Genomic DNA, 23,439 nt, shown 5'->3' on the forward strand with positions numbered 1-23,439 from the left:
TGCCATGTGAAAATTAGTGAAATTAAAATTTCAGTCTTAGTAAAGGTTTTTTATTTTTATTTTTTTTGAGACGGAGTTTTGCTCTTGTTGCCCAGGCTGGAGTGCAATGGTGCAATCTTGGCTCACTGCATCCTGTGCCTTCCGGGTTCAAGAGATTCTCCTGCCTCAGCCTCCCGAGTAGCTGGGATTACAGGCATGTGCCACCATGCCCGTTTAATTTTGTATTTTTAGTAGAGATGGGGTTTCACCATGTTGGTCAGGCTGGTCTCTAACTCCTGACCTCAGGTGGTCCACCTGCCTCGGCTTCCCAAAGTGCTGGGATTGTAGATGTGAGCCACCGCGCCCTGCCATAAAGTTTTATTAGAACATAACCATGCTCATTTGTTCACCTATTCTCTATAGCTGCCTCTGCACTACAACAGCTGACTTGAGTTGTTGCAGGAGAGACACTGTGGCCACAAACTCTTCCTTAACAAAAAAGTTTGCTGACCCCGATATAAATCATCAAGTAGTACTCATTTTTTTAAACCTTTAAATGACCTGACATTTATTTTTGCATTTAGCATTAGAGAAGCTGTTTTCTAAATAGTTAACTGAAAAATCCATCAGCATTTATTGAATAATCTATTCTCTCTTCACTCTTTGAAGTTCCATAGTTATCATGTATTAAAACTCAGATCTGTTCCATCAGTTTAGGGATTGACATGGTGAGTCATCAAGCTATTTGGTTGAGAGAGATGTTACTCAAGAGTTCCCTGGGGATGAGATTCCCCTTACCTCCTGCATTAACACTGAATGTTCAAGTCAGATGTGCCCCTGCACAATGCTGTCTGACCACCCACACTTATTTATATAATAAGAGCAGACACTGGTGGGTCTCGCTTTATTTTTCTGGATTCTGTTGGGGATTGTTGATGGCTAAGTGGAGCTGTGTGTTAATGGTTTCTGGTACTTTGGGTTGGATCTTCTCTGGAGTCGGCTGACTCTTCAACTCCCTTGAGAAGAGAAGTGGCTTGATTTATTTTTCTGCCACTGGTGGTTCAGGAGTTTCATTGTTTTAAGAAACACTAATGAATAATTGCTTACCACCAGGCACTTCTCCAGATGCCACAGATGCAAAGGTGAATGTGGTGGTAGTTGGGGGTTTCTTCTCCAGTAGGTAACCATTTAATGAAATCTCTGGCACCATGGAGGCAGACGGTGGAGGGCTGCTAGCCTCTGCTCTGGAGTCTCCAGGCTGGGTTGTGCCTCTGCTTCTTACTAGCTGAGTGACTTCTTGTCTTTTAACTTTCCTGGTCTGTAACCTATTCTCTTAATAAAACAAGGATAATAAAATTCCTCCCCTCTGCCACCAAGTTATTTTAAGGGTTAAGTGAGACATTTAATATGTAAAGTGACTTACACAATACCTGCCAGAGAGTGTGAACTTAAACATTTAATTTATCTTCCCTTCCCTTGATTTAGAGCTATATGTATAGACTGCTGTGAAAGGATGGATTTTGTCCCCAAGTCCATCTTAGCCCCAAGACTTTGCTTTCTATTTTGGGGTTTTGTTGTGGTTTTGAGTCAACTCATAGTCCAGGTTCCCGGGCAATCAGCTGTCCACCTTTTGCCCTCTGCCAGGGGTGGGTCCATATGTCCTAAGGAGAACACTCAGGCCAGGTGTCAGAGCCAGGTTGCGATGACGGTCTGTGGGCTGTTTGTGCAGCTGGCCTCCTTAAATGGACTATGGTCAAGATTCCCCATGTCAGTTTCTGTGCTGAGGGCTGCTGGCTTGGGAGAGTGGAAAAAATGGTTTGAATCAGGTATCACTGAAGCAAATTACTGAAGGTGAGTGACCTGTGAGAGGCAGCTGTCACGTGGGTAAGAATATGTTAAGGTGTACCTAGTGACCTTGGCTTGAGCCTTTGCTGAACGCAGTTGTTTCAGTAGGACTTGCCCTCATATCCTAAGGATGGGCTCTGTAGATGGCACACAGGGCTGTTGAACTGGGGTTTATTCAATTTTGCTAGAATAATAGCAGTTTCTAATCCTCTGTAATTTACCTGTATTTGAAACATGATTCCTCCTGGTGTGGCCAGACTGCTTTTTTCCACCTAGGAAACATTCGTCAGAGTATCCCAGGCCATATGACCTTAGCATTGACAACACCTCTCATCTGCCCTTGCCTCTCCTGGCACCTACCCGCTAGGTCAGGTACTACTGGGAGAGGGGTACCTGGATGGTTGGCAGCTCCCCAACTGCTCCCTCTCGTGTCTCCTGTATTTCCCTCTTTATTTTTTCTGCATGCTTTTTTTCTGAAGTCTTTTTGTAAAATGTGTCCATGATTGCCACTTGCTGCTTAACAGCCGTTACCTGTAGGGTGCACCTCGGATTGTTAAGCCTGTTATTTAAGATTCCCTAGGATTCTGGAGCTAATCCACTTTCCAGGCCTTATTTCCTGCTGCTTCCCCTGGAGCAGCTCAGGTCCATTCAGGATGACTGGTCCCCTGCCTGTGCCTTCTTTTTTGCCTTCTGCACTTTACCCCTTGGCGATTTTGCTGATGTGGTGTCAGCAACACCTTTCTCCGTGTCAGGAACACCTTTCTCTTCCATTGAGCAGCTCTTAGAGTTTATAGAGGACTTTCACACACTTCCCAATAATCTCCATGCAGCCTAGCCTGGACCAGGTTTTGCTGTTTTCCAGTGAACGTCAGTAGGTTTAAGTGGTTTTCTTATGACCTCATAGCTGGTAGGAGAACTAGAATTTAAACCCAGGTCTTCTGCCATCCTGCCAAGCCCAGGTCAAACCTCCCTCTGTGAAGCCTTCCTCGGAGAACAGAATTATTCTGGCTTTCTTCTGGGCTCTAGTACACAGGTCACCTAAACTAGGTTCCTCAAGTAAATTCCTTACTGGCTCCCTTTCTTCCACATCTAGAATAACACCTAGCAGTCCGTGGGAACTTGATAAGTGTTTGGATGAATACATGAGTGAATAGATTTTGCTTTCCATATCTTCTAATGCGTGGTTTGGGGGAGTACAGCACCATGTTAATTAGGCTGCTTAAAACTCCTGTGTGTTGGAAAACATCTATGTTTTGGTCTATAGAATAAATAGGGAGTGATTATTTTGTCCCACTCTTTCTGCCATCTCATAGAAACATAATCAAGTATTTCGTTACTTGAAGAAGGTTGCTTACAACACATTTAACTGTATATATATTTTAGTAATGTAATTTTTTTTTTTTTTTGAGACGTGACCTCACTGTGTCACCCAGGGTGGAGTATAGTAGTGTGATCACTGCTCCCTGCAGCCTCGACCTCCTGGGCTTAAGCGATCCTCCCACCTCATCCTCCCGAGTAGCTGGGACTACAGGTGTGTACTACCATGCCTGGCTAAGTTTTTTTTTTTTTTGGAGATAGAATCTCGCTCTGTCACCCAGGCTGGTGTGCAGTGGCACAATCTCGGCTCACTGCAACCTCTGCCTCCCTGGTTCAAGCGATTCTCATGCCTCAGCCTCCTGAGTAGCTGGGATTACAGGCATTTGCCACCACGCCTGGCTAATTTTTGTATTTTTTGTAGAGATGGGGTTTTGCCATCTTGACCTGGCTGGTCTCAAACTCCTGGCCTCAAGTGATCTGCCTGCCTCGGCCTCCCAAAATGCTGGGATTACAGGCATGTGCCACCACGCCTGGCCATGCCTGGCTAAGTTTTTAATTTTTTTGTAGAGACAGGATTTCACTAGGTTGCCTAGGTTGTTGGTCTTGAACTCCTGGGCTCAAGCAATCCTCCCACCTTGGCCTCCCAAAGTGCTAGGATTACTTGCCAGCCTAGGAATGTAATTTTTAGCTAAATTTTAACAACACTACACCTAGGAGAAGCTTTGAGGAAAGCCACCTCTCCCTTAATCCATCAGCACCCTTTTCCACAATAACCTTAACTAAATAATAATAATATTCTTCAGCTGATGGTTTTCTGTATCATATGTGAAGTGGAAATAAAAGCATCTTTAGAAGTCCTTACAGCTTATTGATCTCTTGCGTATTGGCTTCAAGATAAGCCCCCAAGCCTCTCCATACAGTTGGATACCCTGTAGTTACTGCTGTACCAACATGTAGGAGCTGTCTCCTTTTTTTTTTTTTTTTGAGACAAGATCTCACCCCGTCACCCAGGCTGGAATGCAGTGGCACCATCTTGGCTCACCACAGCCTTGATCTCCTGGGCTTAGGTGATCCTCCCACGTCAGCCTCCTGAGTAGCTGGAACTATAGCCGTGCACCACCACACTCTGCTAATCTTTTGTATTTTTTTTGTAGAGACAGGGTTTTGTTGTGTTGCCCAGGCTGGTCTCGAACTCCTGGACTCAAGTGATCTGCCTGCTGTAGCCTCCCAAAGTGCTGGAATTACGGGCCTGAGCCACCCTGCCTGGCCTCTTGTCTCTTTTCTGACTTCATTTTACACCTCATAGTTTACAGCTAAGTAAGGATGTAAGAGGTTTTTTTTCCCTCATTCATTCCTTCATCTGTGTCTGTCCCTCTCCTAGTAGTGCAAGGCCCTTGTTTACAGAGCTCATTTCTGTCTCTGAACTCAGAATGCCCATGTGAGAGGGCAAGACTGTGTGACCAGTATTAAATTTAAGGCCCCTTTACATCTGTCCTTGACTTTTTTTTTTTTTTTTAAACTTTTGAGATGGGGGTCCACCATGTTGCCCAGGCTCATCTCGAACTTGTGGGCTCAAGCAATCCGCCCACCATGGCCTCCCAAAGTACTAGGATTACAGGTGTGCGCCACCACGCCTGGCCCCTTCTTGCCTTTTTAAAATTTTCCTTACCTCTCCTTGTCTGGTTACTTAGGTGTGAAACTCCTTGAGCCGTTTTGATTTAGAATACCCTCTTCCTGTTTTTTCTCTTATTCTTTGATGTTTTGACTATGATCAGACTCTTGGTTCAGGGCCTTTTTCTTTTCCAGTGAATACACTAACCATGGGAATAGAAATCACCCACATTTGGTCTGAGTCATGTCAGTGGGAATGTGGGAATTCGATCTGGGGCAGCCAGGTAGCCAGTCAGGTGGCGCTTCAGCCTGGAAGGCCATCTGTACTTTTGGGTTGTAGGTGAGCACACTTCAGGATTCTAAAAAGATGCTCTGGGGAAACTGTGTCTCAGGCCTTGAAAAGTTCCACAGAAAAACATCTCTTCTAGCTGCTTTGTGGTGAGATGCAGATCTGAATCAATACAACATTATCGAGTGCCACAAAACTAGTACCGTACAGGGAGAACCTGTTCTGTATGAGGAGAAAAAAATGAAGTGAAGACACTGTGGAAGGAAGTATGACCTATTTGAATGTAGTCACACGTTTTCTTCTCATTTAGCACATCCTCTTGTGTTCATTTTAGGTTTAGGTTGAGGATTTAAGGACAGCCCCCGGCCCCATAGGTAGGGTATAGGTGTCACAAATCATTAAATGTGGAAGTACTGTACTAGAGGGCAGTTTGAATTTGGGTAGCTCAGAGAGGTCGAAATGTATTTCTGTTTCCTCTTTTTAGTTTAGAGAGACAGTTTAGAATCTGTGGTGATTTTTTTTTACCTCCCTAGGTATTTTTGAGGCTCTAATAATTATAGGTTCTCTCCTGAGAAGCTTAGATGTAACATCTAAGCTCCCAAAGAAGGTTGACATTTGCATGTGCACATGCAAATGTTGGTGCATAATTTTTGGTCCCCAAGGTGCCTGTGGGTTTCAGAGAGACAGTCCCTATTGTAGAGGAATGGTGAGTTTTCGGTAATTTTTGAGGCAGGGACACTTTTTTTTTTTTTTAAAGATAGAGTCTCACTCTGTCGCTCAGAGTAGAGTGCAGTGGCGCGATCTCGGCTCACTGCAACCTCTGCCTCCCGGGTTCAAGCAGTTCTTCTGTCTCAGCCTCCCGAGTAGCTGGGACTACAGACACATGCCACCACACCTGGCTAATTTTTTTTTTTTTTTGTATGTTTAGTAGAAACATGGTTTTACCATATTGATCAGGCTGGTCTTGAACTCCTGACCTCAGGGGATCCACCCAAGGCAAGGACACTTTTAGTCTTGCTAAAAGTGCAAGGCTTTTGCAGCACATCTGAGAAGTGTGGGCTGTAAGAGTGGATTAACAGTAACCACTTGGCACCTGCTATTGGTAGTTGAGTCCTGCCCTGTTCCTCACTTGAGTGTTTTTTTTTGTCCTTGAGAAGGTTTGGACTGGGGTGATGATTAATCAACAAGCACATACTCAGCTCTGTATATTTTGTTTCCTCTAGGCCTTTGTTCTGAAAACTCAAAATGCCCTTTTCTTGGACTTTCCTTAGGCACCTGACTTGTTAGGTCACATGCCGAGTGCGCTCCGCATGTGTAGTACCATGTCAGATGGTAGCACAGAAACATGTCGATGAGAACCAGGCTTTGTAAGATGAACAGATGGTACAGTTAAGAGGAATTGGGCAAAGGGTAGGAAAGGAACTATTGTTTATGAAGGGGTCGTTCCAGGCACCTTCTTCCTACCTAAGGAACACCTGGATTGTGGTGTAGCACAGCCCTACCTGGGCTCCTCACACACCACTCGAGGGACCTCATGCTTGTTACGTATAAGACTTTTCCTTATGTGTAATAGAGACAACTTGGATGATCTCTGGGGGCTTCTACACCCTAGACCCTTGTGTGATTTTGGTGCAGAAGTTTCAGTGGAGGAATGCCTTCCTTAGCCTTATAAGTTTTCAGTTGGCAAGATCCTGAGAATGAGGGTCAAAGTGGGCAGAAAAGAGAGCAGGATTGCAGGATTTTTTTTTTTTCTTTCTTGAGGCAGGGTCTTGCTCTGTGACTCACGCTGGAGTGCAGTGGCACGATCTTGGCCCACCACAGCCTCAACCTCCTGGGCTTAGGTGATCCTCCCACCTCAGCCTCCCCAGTAGATGGGACCACAGGCATGCGCCGCCACGCCCAGCTAATTTTTGTATTTTTTGTAGAGATAGTTTCACTATGTTGCCCAGGCTGGTCTTAACTCCTGGGCTCAAGCAGTCCTCCTGGCTTGGCCTCCCAAAATGCTGGGATTACATGAGTGCGCCACTGCACCTGGCCCCGAGAGCAGGATTTTAGGTCGAGTTGTGTTCTCTCTGTCTGTGCCCTCTGGAAAGGTGAATTCTGTCTTTGTAGAAAGCTGTCTGCTTGGACTGTTGAGTCCTCCAGGCGGCATGCACATTGTTGATCAGCAGCAGAGGCAGAATTTTTGTGTTGGGGATCTGAGTTATTGTTAGGAACAGGCTCTCGGAAATGCCTCTCACCCTTGATTGTTGGGGATTTCTCAGCCTGGAATGTCGTGGCCAAGCTCTCCCCCAGCCTTGTTTTTCCATTTGGCAAGTCTACTTATTCTTCTTAGGTTGCCCCCATCCATTCATGGAGCTCTGTTCATAACCACTATTGCATTGCATCAGAGTTAGAGGTCTTGTGTCCATATCCCCAACTAAAGTTATTTAAACACAGATGCTATATTCTGTTTTGTTTGGTAGCACTGCATTGGGATTTTGGCCTTGTGTATTCGGTGTTTAGTATGTGCTTGAAATACTGGATCTTCCTTAGAAGGAATGAACAGGAATCATATATGGTAAATGCAGCTGAGAGTTGGGGAAAATCTTGGCTCCTAAGAATCATAAGAATGTCTGGAGAAGTGAATGTTAGTCTGGAGATTCTTAGAAAAATCTATTAACAGACTCGGGTAACTTTGCCAAGGAATGTGGACCTGGGCTCTTTCATTTTGACTTTATGATCTTGTTAAGAGGTGTTCTTTTGCATCAGGCCAATGGGTGGAATTTGCTTGAAGGGCAGATTTTCTAATAGAAAATCTATGAAAAACATTTTCAGTTTCTAAACAACTTTAGCAACAAAGCTTTGAAACAGGTGATCTCTTAAACTATGTCTAAAGAAAACGCCTTGCCTTATAAAAAATGGTCCTGAATCCAAAGTAGAAACACGTAAAACTGTTCGGGGGGATACTAACTTAGAAACCATAGGCTATGGGCCTTGGGAACTTGGAGATACTTGGACAAGCAACCTTGGAGTTTTTGGAGAATATTTGAAATGGGAATTCCTGGGCTGTGTGGCAAGGGAAACTGAACTTCCTACTAATAAGCAAGTAGCAGTGCAGAACTTGAGACTTACTATCAATAGTTAAGATACATTTGAATAACTCTCCAAAAAACAAGATAAATCTCTATGTGTTAATATTCCCTACTTTTTATATCACTGTGTCCTATCTACATTGTTAAAAATTATACAGACATTTTAATGATTATATGTACTAGTCAGCTTTGCTGTGGTAATAACTCCAAAAATGCAAAGGTGTGCAACAAACATGTATTTCTAGGTCATGTTGTGTGTCAATGGCTGTGAGTCAGCTTCTCTGGCCCTCTCCTGCAAGTCTTCCCATTCCAAAGGAGCAGCCCCTGTTTGGGACACACTACTTTCAAAATCGAGGAGCAAGGGATCTGGTGGCAGCATGCGTTGGCCCTTAAAGGATCTGCTGTAATACGATGTACATTCATGTACCATGTACCAGTGGCCGCAGCAAGTCACGTGTCCAAGGCCAAAGTCAGTGTGGTGGGAATGTGTCTTCCTGTGGGAAGTCACTTGGCAATAAGAAGAATATATGATCGTTTTAGAGGAAGGGAAGTTCATAATTATGAACACTAATGCAATCTACCATATAGTCTTTGTCCTCCACTTCTTTCCCAGAACACTTAGTAAATATAGCAGTTCATGTTTACCATTTAAAAATGCTTTAAACACATTTGCTGCCTATTGTGTGTATTAAAAATTTTAGATAATTTAGGAGGAGCCTGACCTATTGGCATGAACTGATGTGGCAGATCACTGTATGAGTTCAAGTATTCTTCTCTATATTATTGCAGTACCTAGACTTTCCAGAATGGTTTTGAATTATGGCAAATACTTTATATCTGAATGTAGTGGACATGCCTTTGTGATTTAAAAGGTCTTCATTTTTAAAATATGTCCACTACATTTTTGACTGTTTTATTGTTACTAGAGATAATTTACAGAGCATGAAATTCACCATTTTAAAGTATATAATTGAATGTATATTCACAGTGTTGTGCAACCATCATCGCTATCTAATTTTAGAATATTTTGTCACCCCAAAAAGAAATTTGGTCTTTATTAAGCTGGCTCTCCCCATTCCCCCTACCTGTAGCCCCTGGCAACCATGTCTGCTTTCTATCTCTCAGGATTTGCCTGTTCTGACATTTCATATAAATGGAATTGTATAGCATGTGGCTTTTCTCATCTGGCTTCGTTCACTTAGAATAATGTCTTCAAGATTAATTGCTGATGTTTTCTGATAAATACTTTTAAACATATTTAGGAACTTTTTTTTTTTTTTTTTTTGAGACGGAGCCTTGCTCTGTCACCAGGCCGGAGTGCAGTGGCGCAAATGCGCTGCTCACTGCAACCTCCGCCTCCTGGGTTCAAGCGATTTTCCTGCCTTAGTCTCCCAAGTAGCTGAGACTACAGGTGCGTGCCACCACGCCCAGCTAATTTTTGTATTTTTAGTAGAGATGGGGTTTCACCATGTTGGCCAGGATGGTTTCAGTCTTTGACCTCGTGATCCACCCACCTTGGCCTCTCAAAGTACTGGGATTACAGGCATGAGCCACTGCACCTGGCCGGGAACTTTCTTTTTACTTCTTAATTTTACTTAGAGATTTAAATGGAATGGCTGATATGAGTGATACCAGTAAATATTTTGGTAGTTTTGGACATGAGTATCTTCAACAATGGTTATATATAGAATCAGTTAATGTAATAAATTGTATTGATAAATTTCCTAATGTTAAATTATTCTTGCTTCCCTGGAATACATTTGACTTGATCGTGGTATATATTTTTTTTCCAAAAATTCTTTTAGTGTACTGTTAGCTGTTACTTTATTAATGATGTTTACACTTGTTCTCAGTTTTCTTTTTTGTCCTAATATTTTGATACCGGATATAGATAGTCATCATGAAATGATTTGAAAGGTTTCTCCATTTTAAAATTATGTCTTAGAATATTTGAATAAAGTAGGACTTACTCTTTGAAGGTTCATGACTGCTCACCGTAAAACACTTGGGACCCAACTTACCTCTTAGTGGATGTTCTCTGACAATAGTTTTGTGGTTATTTATCTGTTTAGGTTTTTTATCTCTATTTAATTTCACCTTGATCACATAATTTTTCCTAGAAAGCCAGCTAGCTCATAAAGATGTCCAAATTTGTTGGCACAGTTATTCACATCACAACCTTTTAATTTACAATCATACATAGACACAAGTTCTAAATAGTTATTTCCTGTTCCCTTTTTCCATTTTCCTCTTTTTATTTTTTACTGAGACAGCATGTTGCTCTGTCACCCAGCCTGGAGTGCAATGGCGCGATCTCTGCTCACTGCAACCCCTGCCTCCTAGATTCAAGCAATTCTCATGCCTCAGCCTCCCGAGTAGCTGTGACTACAGGCTTGAGGCACCATGCCTGGCTAACTTTTTGTATTTTTACTAGAGACAGTTTCCCCATGCTGCCCAGGCTGGTCTTGAGCTCCTGGGCTCAAGCAATCTACCTGCCTCGGTCTCTCAAAGTGCTGGGATTATACGTTTGAGGCCACTACACCTGGGCCATTTTCCTTTTTCTGTATTGTTCAGATTTCCTAAGTTTTAGTTTATCTGATTCATCTTTTAGAAGATTAAATTTTGCTTTTGTGTATAACTTTTGTTCTTTTCTGTTTTAATTTATGCTTTCATTTTTAGATTCTCTTTCCACTTTCTTTAGGCTTTTTTTTTTTCTTTTTCTTTTATTGGGACCACAGAGTAAGTCTGGCCTAAAGGGTTCTGTTTTAAGGGCTTCATCTTTTTCAAATGCATGTTTATCTGTTACTGAGGACTCTTGCTTTTTTTGTGTTTCGGTTTTCTTGGGTCTGAGTGATGAGCTAATGCCATTTTGACTTGTTTTTATGGTTTACTTGCCTCTGGTGAGGTAATAATTCAGGCCTGCTATTTGCCCCCATCAGAACAAGTGGATTATATTGGATCCCCTGTGTTTCTACTTGATGTTGTTAGCATTGTTTAGATCCATAGATTACTAGTTATCTGTCAGATGGGAAAGAAGCCTGGCTTTCTTTGTGTTTCAGCTGCTCCCCCCATCTCAGTAGAGCCCAGTCCCCCCAGCATTTGCAGTCTGGCCTGCTTTGGGCTTGTTGGACACACCCCGGGGCAGCCAACCCAGATGCCTTCATGTTCCTATGAGCTGCTGCTTCCATCTCTACCCATCATGGCGGGGGGAGAAGGCCATGTGGGCAGGGTGCCCTCTGCTGGTGGCCCACACTTGGTGTATTTGCCTGTGCTTGGCATCCCCTTGGTCACAGTCACAGCAGCCAACACCTTGGTGGTCCTGGTTTGCCCCACTGCCGAACCTTCCGTGTCCTCTATTCCCCACTGACAATCACACTTTCAAATTAGGGTGCGTGTAAAGGGGGATCAAGGACATTTTCTACTTATTAAGTAACCTTGATAACCTGAAGTAACTTCAGTGACATGGGTTAGATTCCTCTGGGTTCTTTTTTCAGTTGAGGCCCAGGTAGAGCCAGCAGACAGCCAGCCTTTGACACCTTTGGCATTTGGATGGCACCCTTTCCTCGTTTCCAGTATTGACATGACTCCAGTCACTGTTTTTCATGTTCTTTTTACCTCCACTGTTTTTTTTTTTTTTTCTTCTCTGGGTTAAATTAGTATCTGGAGGGTGGAAAAAGGGAGAAAGCAGAGGCTTGTGTTCAACTCACTGAGTTTATCTAGAGGTCTGGCTTTCTAATTTTTTAAACGAGTGTGTCACATTACACATACAAACATGATTGCTTCCTGGTTATTGAGCCTTTGGGATTTTTCTAGGTTTCACTCTGTGCTCTTTGTGTCATGAACATCTTTGAACAGAACATTTTTGAGATTGTCCCTTTGAGTTTATTCTCCAAAGTGGGCTTAGCTTTAGTTTTACAACAAAATCAACAATCAAGAATATTCAGTTTGTATAGAACACATTCATTCATTCTTTTTTTTTTTTTGAGATGGAGTCTTGCTCTTGTCGTATAGGTTGGAGTGCTGTGGCGTGATCTCAGCTCACTGCAACCTCCGCCTCCCAAGTTCGAGCAGTTCTCCTGCCTCAGCCTCCTGAGTAGCTGGGATTACAGACATGTGCCACCACCCCCGGCTAATTTTTGTATTTTTAGTAGAGATGGGGTTTTACCATATTGGTCAGGCTGGTCTTGACCCCCTGACCTCATGATCCACCCGCCTCAACATCCAAAAGTGCTGGGATTACAGGTGTGAGCCACTGTATGCGGCCAACACATTCTTTAAGCATCTGCTGTGTACCTGGCACGAGGGAGGTAAATTAAGACAAGTAATATGCAGTCTGTGTATTCAGAGAGCCATCATTTTACCCTTAACGTAAAGATGCCTTTGAGAGGCTTTGTCAGGCTCCTCTGAGACTAGATCATTCACTTGCCCATATTCCTCCAATAGAATCAAAAAGAAAAATTAGATTGTTTTAGCGTGACTTATTTTTATTAAAACTGTATTGGCTCCTAGTCTATACCACTCTCTTTTCATAAATCATATGTTTAATGTAATATAAAATTTTGCCAGTGATTTATGTTAATTTAATATTCTGTCTTGTGGTTGGCTGACCATAACGGTGTATCTTAAAATTGAAATTCTTTGAACCAAAGGAGTTTGTAAAGCAACCTCACTCTACATCTGTCTTCCTAGGGTAAAGTAAAAGTGGGAAGGAGGAAGAAATGCTCTTATAATGGAGACCTACATAGTGAAAATTGGTATTTTGCAGCAATGGGGAGTTTTCCTTATTAATCAACTATGTAGTTGTAACTCTTCACAAAGGCTATTCTGGATATCCTTTGTTATAATAAAATCATTAAGAAAATATTGAGACTGCGGGTCTCAATGCAGTTTTTATTTTCAGCAACATTTATTTTGTGTCTGCTATGAACCCAGCCTCATAGTTTATAAGAGGATGCAAGAATACTTACAAGCACGTGTGTGTGTGTGTGTGTGTGTGTGAGAGAGAGAGAGAGAGAGAGAATAGTGATACAGCACCAACCATGTACCAGACACTATTCCAACTACTTCCATATACTAACTCAATCCCACTATATCCATTTTATAAGTGAGAACACTGGGGCTTAGAGAGATTAAGAAGCTTGCTTAAGTTGCACTGGTAGTAATTAGTGGTACTGGGATTCAGAACTGGGCAGTCTGGCTTAGGTTAGCCTCAGTTGCTTGTCCTTCCACAGACATTTATTGAATACTTTTGATAGGCAAGGGATTGAATTTGGTCATTTCGAAGATTCATTCATTCATGAAATACTTACTGAGTACCTACCATGGGCCAGGGTAGCATAGGAGGGAAGAATCTGCAGTATGTGGCAAGATCTGATTGACTGACTCTCCCCTCCCTCACTCCCAACAACTGATTCGAGAACTAACTTCATACTGTCTGGCCCAGGACATTTCAGATCTTTATGTGGGCTGTTCCTGGAAGGTTATTGGCTGAGGTTCCCAGGGCAAATGTTAGGGGAGTTGGCTTGAAGTCACTACCCGACCTGGGGAGACAGGAAGATAATCACACACACACTTACAATACAGTCACACACACACATGCACGCACACACATGATGAGCAAGGCACAGTTGCAGTCACTGGGGACTTACAGTGTTTGTGGATATGTTTGATGTATAAATAAGTGATTAAAACTACGAAATGCCTCAGTGGAGGTGTCTTCAAAGTATTGAGAAGGGTGTGAGTAATTCTACCAGGGAGTGGGTCAAGGAAAGCATTAAAGGAGAGGGGATTCAAGCAGATTCCTGGAAGATATTTGGAGATTATGATGTACAACAGGGGAGCTTTTCCAGCAAAGATAAGGGGCATGAAACATGAGTGGTTCTTGGGAACTGGTCCCTCGGATGTGGAAGGAGGTGATAAGAAAGGAGGCTGCTGAGATCAAGCCAGGCTGGATTGTGGGAAACCACTGTTTGAGCTGCTTTTGGCATCTCTGCCTTAAGATTGTGAATTCTTTTTCTTTTGTACAGTGTCTGTCCACTGACAGAGCTGTTCCGAGGCCCAGTGTGCTAGTGTTGATAAAATGTAAGGGAGGGCCCCTGTGATGCCTAGCATGGCATCCTGCCTGAGGTCAGTGTTTAAATGTTTACTGAAATGACCAAGACATGATGTTTATCCTGGAGTTCCAGAGAAGATGTTGTCCCCCTACAACTCCTCAGACACTGGGGTGTGGACACTGTGTGTCCCGTGGTACCAGTACATTGAAAAGGCAGTCCCATCAGTGGCCGCTGCTGTAGTTGGACTCTGCAGTCATGTCCACACTGAGAGGGGCTGTTGAAGGTGTGACGTCCCAGCTGATGAGCTTGTCCATCTGCCCTGTAGTCAGAAGCACAGCGGGAGAGAAGTGGAGGGGGGAGGTCTATTGCCATGAGTACCTTCTGTGAAAATGGTACCCTTTTAGTAATTACAGTTTTTTTGATACTGCATAAGTAAGTATGTGATTAAATGATCTGTGGTCAGCAGAAATAGGAGTTGAAGGTGCCTTTTCTGTGTACTTTCCGTTACCCCCCAAGTTGGGTGACATTGCCCTTGACCCCAGGCCACGCTTCTTCACTCCACTGTGTTCCATTGCTCTTCCCAGATGTCCCATCATCAGCTAGAGCTCATGGATGTGACTGCTAGGTTAACCTCTAATTTCCTGTACGTTCTCTTACCTGGGGGCTAGGTCATAACTCACCTGCAGAGCTCCAAGAGGAGAGAATATGGGGAAAGCACCCCCTGCTCCCCAGCCTGTGATCTGATGGCCCACAGGTCACCAAGGCTCTTCCCATGGTGTCTTGTCACTTTCTTGCCATATTCTTTAGTCTCTGTCTCCCAGTTATTCCAAAGTGACATTCAGAGGCCTTCACATCTGCTGCTAGGCAGGGCTCTGCTCTGTTACCAAACCTTCAAACCAAACAAGATAACTAACTAGGCCTTCTCAGTTTCACAGCCATTTTTTGAATACTGTAGGGACATAATTTATTCACTGGCTTCCTACCAAGACCTAAAGAGTGAGGTCTGTAATTTTAAAAATCCATCTTTCCCTTCCTTTCCTGGCATTTGCCCACTGACTACCTTCCTACCCACTACTCTCTTTTAAGAACGTCATGGAAAATTTTAAGCATATAGAAAAGGGAAGAGAATTGTATAATGAACCTGCAGGTACCAGCTTCAATGGTGATCAACTTGGGCATCTTACATCATTTATATCCCCACCTACTCATCCTTAATTATTTTGAAGCAAATGCCAGACATTTTACTTTATTCATAAATATTTTAGTATATAATTTTAAAAGATGAAGATTTTGTAAAATCATACTTCCATTATCATACCCCATGATTCCTTACTATCAATATTCAAATTTCCCTAAATATCTCAAAATCTTTATCTTTTTGTATCTTGTTTTAATGGAATTGGTTGATCTCTTAAGTTTCTTTACATCTATAGGTGCTTGCACTCTCTCTTGTTTTCCTTTTTCTTTTTTTTGAGATGGAGTCTTGCTCTGTCACCCAGGCTGGAGTGCAGTGGCATGATCCCGGCTCACTGCAACCTCTGCCTCCCGGGGTTCAAGCAATTCTCCTGCCTCAGCCCCCCGAGTAGCTGGGATTACAGGCACACGCCACCATGCCCAGCTAATATTTGTATATTTTTTTTTTTTAGTAGAGACAGGATTTCACCATGTTGGCCAGGCTGGTCTTGAACTCCTGACCTCAAGTGATCTGCTCGTCTTGGCCTCCCAAAGTGCTGGAATTACAGGCATGAGGTACTGTGCCCAGCCAGGTTTCTTAACGTTTACCTGAGCCCACGTGGTGGTCTTGACAAAGTGGGAAAAACGGAGTATGCTCACAGGGAGCTTTCTTTGTTGAGGTTTTTTGTTTGTTTGTTTGTTTTGACGGAGTTTTGCTCTTGTCGCCCAGGTTGGAGTGCAATGGTGCAGTCTCAGCTCACTGCAACCTCTGCCTCCTAGGTTCAAGCGATTCTCCTGCCTCAGCTTCCCAAGTAGCTGGGATCACAGGCGTGCGCCACCATGTCCAGCTAATTTTTGTATATTTAGTAGAGACGGGGTTTCACCATGTTGGCCAGGCTGGTCTCGAACTCGTGACCTCAGTTGAGCCACCCGTCTCGGCCTCCAAAAGTGCTGGGATCACAGGCGTGAGCCACCGCGCCCAGCCCCTTGTTGAGGTTTGATGATGGTGGGGCCATTATGTTCTCTGCCCTTGAACTGCTTACTTATGTTGGTTTCTCCAGCACTTCCTAAAAGCCGAATTGGCATGAAGATTCAAAGCACTACCCCAGTTTGTTTCTCTTGGTCGTAAAAGATTTGTTCCCTCAAGAAACACTGAGTAAGGAGAGGCTCAGGTGTTTCGAAAGTTATTTTTGGATTTTTTTGCGGATATTCTCCAGTATGTGTTTTCATTTAATTTTAAGGTACTCTTTTCTTCTTTTAGGATCTCATTTTGCCCAACGGTGGTACTCCAGCAGGTACTTCAAGTCCAGCTTCTTCATCTTCCCTTCTCAACAGACTTCAGCTTGATGATGATATTGATGGTGAGACTAGAGATCTCTTCGTTATAGTCGATGATCCCAAGAAGCATGTGTGTACAATGGAGACTTACATCACCTATAGGATCACCACCAAAGTAGGTCCCTGTGTTATAGAATGCCCGTGTTGAGTGGTCTCAGGGAATTAGGGTCTACCTCAGTGCATTTTGCCTTTGCTCTCCCCCTCATTGTACAACTCTGTTCACCTTGATTACAATTGTGGGTGTGGCTTTTTGAGAGAATAGATGTAATTCAGATGAAAAGGATTATATATAATAGTTTTTTAAATCTTAGAATGAGGAAGAAATTGTGACTAGGATTTTTCAAATAAACAATCCCTATACGTGCGCTTATTTTTTTTTACCATGATACTATTTAACATGTTAATATCATATTGCTTCTGAAATTTATGAATCATTGTATCAACCCAAATCACTGTGATGAGACCATGAATAAAATTTGGCCTAGGTGGGGTTGATGGTAGCAGGAGGAGGAATAATGGGAGGATAGAAACTAATACTGTCTTTCTGGTATGTGTCAGATAGGTAGTGGGCAGGTGTTGAGATTTAATTGATTAATTAAATAACTTTTAAGATCATAACAATTTTTTATTTTGAGACAGAGTCTTGCTCTGTTGCCCAGGCTGGAGTGCAGTGGTATGATCTCAGCTCACTGCAACTTCCACCTCCCTGGTTCAAGCAATTCTCTTGCCTCAGCCTCCTGAGTAGCTGGGATTATAGGCCTGTGCCACAATGCCCAGCTAATCTTTGTATTTTTAGTAGAGACAGGGTTTCACCTTATTGGCCAGGCTGGTCTCGAACTCCTGACCTCAGGTGATCCACCCCCCCCTCGGCCTCCCAAAGTGCTGGGATTACAGGCATGAGCCACCACGCCCAGCCAAGTTCATAACAATCTTAAAATTTATATCCGGCCGGGCCCGGTGGCTCACGCTTGTAATCCCAGCACTTTGGGAGACCGAGGCGGGCGGATCACGAGGTCAGGAGATCGAGACCATGGTGAAACCCCGTCTCTACTAAAAATACAAAAAAATTAGCCAGGCGTGGTGGCGGGCGCCTGTAGTCCCAGCTACTTGGAGTGTCTCAAAATAAATAAATAAATAAATAAATAAATAAATAAATAAATAAATAAATAAAATAAAAATAAAACATATCCTTTAGTTACAATTTTTCAGATGAGGAAATGGAGGTGGAAAGTTCAAATAACTCGCTCAGAGTTACAAAGTTGGTAACCAGGATTCTAATTTGAATTTGTAGGACTATACAGCCTATATTTTAATTTTTTAAAACCATACTCTTTACATAATTCCACTTATAAAAGAATAATTTTAATGTATCATTTGTTACTTATGAAAATTATTTTTTGAATATTTAAAATAGTATTAAAGTTTTAGTCTTGGAACAAGGTTTCCCAATCTTGGCAGTATTAACCTTTTGGACTGAAGAGTTATTTGCTGTGGGGGGGCTGTCCTATAGAGTGTTTATCAGCAGCCCTGTCCTCTACCCATGAGATGGCAGGAGTGTTCTTCCCTTAGTCCCCAGTTGTGACAACCAAAAATGTCTCCAGACATTGCCAAATGTTCCCTGGGGGACAGGATTGCCACCCCACCCCCGACCAGTTGAAAGCTACATATTTAGAGGAAGAATGACAATATTGACATTATTAGGGAGAGAATTCACATTATCACTTTATATTTTGGGACAAAAAGTGTTTAGTCCGGAAGCTATCCTATTTCTTGGTACCCCACCCCCACCAAGTCACATAACAATGATTTGCAGATATTTTTGGAACCTTTAATAGAAGATGTCTTTATGGAAGGCATTAAGAGAAGCTGTGATGAGCATGTCTCTCGTCTTTTACTGTGTCTTTTTTCTTCTTCATTGTAGAAAAAAATTATTTTGAAAGTTTTGTAAGTTCTGTACCTTTTAAAATTCTTTGGAAAGACAAACAGGGAATAGAATACTCAAGTTTTTTGAATATTCTGTATATATTGAATATTCTCTATATATATATCCAAGTTTCTTGAATATTCTATATATATTGAGAAACACTCAAGTGTTTCTTCATCTCTTATTGGAGGAAAATTTTATATTTGTAAAAAAATAAAAGAAGCAATGCTGAAGGCCACATACTGAGTGGAAGCAGGAAGCCTCCCTCAGCCCTTCTTACTTACCTTGTCCTTCTTGCCGAAAGCAACCATGGCTAAAATTTGCTCTGTGTCCTTCTAGTCGTTTTTCTTTGCGTTTACATTTGCACACATGTATAGTTAGAACGCATATGATTTAGATTTCAGTGTAATATTGCTTTCCAATGTTCCCTTCCATTTTATAGTATTTTTGAAGACCTTTCCATGTTCATATGACCATGTCTAGCTTACTCTTTCAATCTCTGCCTAATTATTTATGCAATAATTATATAATATCTTTTCTCTATGGACATTTAAGCCTGCTCCAGTTTTTTGATGTTACTACTCTGTCTTTTCTTTTCTTTCTTTCTTTTTTTTTTTTTTTTTGAGACAGAGGCTCCCTCTGTTGTCCAGGCTGGAGTGTAGTGGCGTGATCTCAGTTCACTGCAACCTCCGCCCTCTGGGTTCAAGGGGATTCTCCTGCCTCAGCCTCCCGAGTAGCTGGTACTACAGGTGTGTGCCACCATGCCTGGCTAATTTTTGTATTTTTAGTAGAGATGAGGTTTTACTGTGTTGTCCAGCCTGGTCTTGAACTCCTGGTGTCAGGTGATCTGCCTGCCTGGGCCTCCCAAAGTGCTGGGATTATAAGCGTGAGCCACTATGTCTGGCTGCTATGCTGTGTTTTCTGCACCAGGTTCACATGTAAAGATATGTCTATGTATGTACGTGTGCACATGCACAGTCTTAGCCCACTACACCACTGGGCGCCTAGCCCAGACATTGGGCTAGATGCTTACATATGTTATTTCTTCAGGGGACCTAGATTAATATACATATTTCCAGGAATTATATCCATTTATTTATTTTTTTCTAGGGTGACCTTATTTTTTACCCTGTAGTCAGTGAAAGGTAAGCCTGTTTTTCTTGAGTTGGTGCTGTAAACAGCTAAATGACAAAGTGACCGCCTTGCTGGCACAGCAGTGCTTGCCCACCGTGACATTTTCCCTCGGCTTCTTGATTCTTCTGCCCCAAAATGCAAATACTGCAGGACTGCCGTTAACTGATTCACAGGCTAACGCGCAGCTGCAACTCGCCAGTCCTTCCTGTGCTGCTTCTCTTTCCTTCCCTGCCTTTTTCCCTCTGCGTTCTTATTTCTATCCCTTCTCTTGGGCTTGATTTCCTATAAGTCATTAAATGCCTTAGAGTAACGTTTTCCAAGTTCTAGCAGCACATTTTCACTTGGCTGTGATGCCAGCACCTCAAGATAATCTTGTTGCAGAACTGAGTTTTTTTTTTTTTTTTTTTTTTTTTTTTTTTTTTTTTTTGAGACAGAGTTCTGTGCCAGCTGAGTATCGATCTCAGCTTGTTTCACCATTTCTTTCACGGCTCTGATCCCCAAATAACCAGAGGTTGTCTTCTTTTCCTGTTTCTAATAGTGACACTGGGTTTATATTTTGGTGGTGCATTCAGAGGCTTCTTTCTGAAGTTGTATTGAAGGATATGGTGGGGGGGGTGTGAGAATGAGAGAAATAGAACAACAGGAGGAACACGGGATCCTAACACCTGACCCCGTCCTGGGAGTTCCACTTCTGCAGAGGTCCTGAAACAAAGTTAATGGTCAGAGGACAAGGTTGTTCAAATGCTTTGCTTTATTACCTTAAGGCTTTGATGCTCTAGTCCTAATTCAGATTCCTGATGACCAGGGCTGGACAAAGTACAGAGCTCTTTTCACCTGAGCTAAAATGAGTTGAGGGCTGACAGCCAATGTAGGCAAAGAATTATCCACCCAAATCTAAGGTACCAGTATATTCTCTCCCCAGTGGTGGAGAGCCAGTTTTGGCCTTCTTAGGGCAGGCAGCTTCTGGCTCTTTTTTTCTGCAGACTCCAAGAAAGTAACATCATAACAGCAGCTAGTTATTGGACACTTACCATGCACTTTTTTGCAATTGAAACCCTTTTATTTTTATGTCCTATAAGTAATGTATGTTGTAGAAAAAAAAGAAAGTTCAAGTAAGCTAAAACATTAAAGAATGCCTATATGCTCACCAGCCAGAAATAATTCTTGGTGACTTTCTATACTACTTTTCTTCATCCAGTTACAAAAACGAGTATTTTGTATACTGCCAATTCACTTAATACATTGTGAACATCTTTCTATGCTAGGAAATGCCAGTAAGCATGCTTTTATGCTATTGTTTATAAGACTGCAATAGTGTTTCATTGTATGGATGTGCCCTCATTTATTTTGTGCTAAATGCTTTACATATATTATCAGTTAATATTCACACTCAATGAAGTAGATATAAATACCGTTGTCTTACAAATGAGAAAATTCAGAGACAGAGATGTTAGGAAAATTGCTCAAAGACATGCAACTCATGGGTGGTGGAGCTAGAACCTGAGTCCAGGTCTCTCTGATTCTAAAGATAATAAATTTTAATAATCTTGCCCAAAAAACATGATTTTCTTTTTTTCTTTTTTTTTCTTTTTTAACAGAGTCTTGCTCTGTTGCCCAGGCTGGAGTGCAGTGGTCTGACCTCGGCTCGCTGCAGCCTCTGCCTCCCAGGTTCAAGCGATTCTCCTGCCTCAGCATCCTGAGTAGCTGGGATTACAGCACTGTGCCTGGCTAATTTTTGTATTTTTAGTGGAGTTAGGGTTTCATCATTTTGGACAGGCTGGTCTCAAACTCCTGACCTCAGGTGATCTGCCCACGTCAGTTTACCAAAGTACTGGGATTATAGGCATGAGCCACTGCGCCTGGCCCAAAAGACATGATTTTCAAGAGAGGGATGGCCCTGATGCCCAGCACTGTGGTCTAGTAGCATGGTCTGTGTGGTTGAAACTGACAATAGACTTGAGGGTGAGGAAACAGAGGCAAGCCTTCAACTCCCTTCAGGGGTTATTATTTTCTTGTGTCTAGCCTCATTACCAGTGGTGTGTAAAAAAAATAAATAAATCAAAGAGTCATAACACCCCGACTAGTTCCTCTTTCTAAATGCCTCAGTGGTCAACAGAGTCTAAACGCTGCTCAGAGGCTGAATTATGTGCAATGCAAAGTGGACGTTAGTTTAATGACACAGTTACTGCTGACTGTGGTGTGAGCAGTTTCATTGGTGTAGTGATGCAGAACCCAAGTGGGTTAGAGTGCGTGAGGGGTAAGAGAGAGAAGAGTGTTAGAATTTTGGCAATGAAAGCAAGCATAGAGAGCAGTGGTCAGAAGTGGGTGTGGGTTTGCGGGAGAGGGAGGCTGTTTTTTTTTTTTTGGTGGGGGGTGGGGGGCTGCTGCTGTTTTTAAGGATGAAAGAGACTTGTTTAAGTGCCAGTTGCCCAGTATTGGTAGAGAAGAAGGCATTAGGTTGAAGATTGGAGAGTAGGATGGAGGCTTCTGGGAAGACGGAGGAAGCTAGAATTGCCACTGAAGGGGCGGTGTACTTTTTCCATTGTTTGTGGAGAAGGAAGGGAAGTTTGTTTTGTGGCAGGAAGTTAAGGGGTTCTTTGCTTATATCTGCAGTTTTCTCTCTGAATAGATGATGAAGTCTTCTAAGGGTGGGGGTGGTTTGAAGTGGGGATTAGAAATTTTCAAAACTTTTATGGGCTTTTTGATAAATGATTTGGACAATGTGAGAGTGAGCTGACATAAAGGAGTATGAAAAGGGTGCCTGGCAATGTTGGAGGGTCTGGTTGTGCTCACATGCCCAGGTCTGGTAGAGCAAGTGGGTTTTTACGAGTTGGGTGAATGGGCGGTGGGGAGGGAACATTTAGATATTGTTGTAAGTAAGTGATTGAAGTTCTGGGCCATGGAATGGATGCTGAGTAAAGAAGGAAGGAAGTAAAGACATGAATGGATGGAATGTCAAGGAACTTAGGTCCCAAGAGGCTGAGAAACCAGGGATGTTGGGAAGAGAAAGAGTCTGAAATATAGGGGATGTCATTTAGAGGGAGATGTGTGGGTTTCTCCCTGGTGACGATTTGGGAGAGGCTGTGGAATGGAAGGAGACATTGCTTGCCTAGAGGCTGGTGTTGTGTGTGTGAGCCACCTAGATCTCGAGGGCACCTAGGTTGCGGAAGGGCTTGGAAAAGAAGCCTGAGAGCCAGCTGCTTGAACCTTCAGGGCATCAGGAGAAATGGCAGAGCTGTCAGTGGATGACAGCTGTGCGGGAGAGATAGACGATGTATGTCACTGGATGGCACGAGCCTCAGAAGGGTTTTCACAGGGTGGTGGAGGAGTGGTGGTCAGGGGCTGTGTGGAAAGAGGAGCATGTCAGCAGCAGCTCCTGGCCTTGGGCCAGGTGAGGCTTGTGGAATGCGAGCAGCTCACAGAGGGACTGATGGCAGGGAAGCCCCATTCTCAGGGAGAGCCAGGTTTCAGAATTTGAATGGGCAGAAGAACGCCAAGACTTTATTAACTATGGCATGGGTCTTCCAGAGAGCTTGGCAGAAAGATCTGAGAGGAACGAGATAAGTGGAAGTCCATGTCGGAAGAAAGGAAGGCAGAGGAGCATGAGGATGAAAGGCTGGAAGCCTCTGTAATTGTCATTCTCAGGGCAGTGGGGTTTTGAGGCAGAATGGGACTAGCTGGTTTTTCTTTGATAAGGGAAGA

The 23,439-nt window shown here is 42.9% G+C and overlaps 1 protein-coding gene across 1 annotated transcript in view; it reads left to right on the forward strand.

The window, feature by feature from the left end:
* Positions 1-23,439, forward strand: part of SNX30 (sorting nexin family member 30) — a 126,127-nt gene that overhangs the window by 38,004 nt on the left and 64,684 nt on the right. The window contains exon 2 of the mRNA XM_003264007.3: positions 16,603-16,794. Within this exon, the coding sequence (XP_003264055.2) occupies positions 16,603-16,794 (192 nt within the window). The remainder of the gene's footprint in view (positions 1-16,602; positions 16,795-23,439) is intronic.

Source organism: Nomascus leucogenys, chromosome 8, assembly GCF_006542625.1.
Source record: "Nomascus leucogenys isolate Asia chromosome 8, Asia_NLE_v1, whole genome shotgun sequence".
In the NCBI taxonomy this organism is placed as follows: Eukaryota; Metazoa; Chordata; class Mammalia; order Primates; family Hylobatidae; genus Nomascus; species Nomascus leucogenys.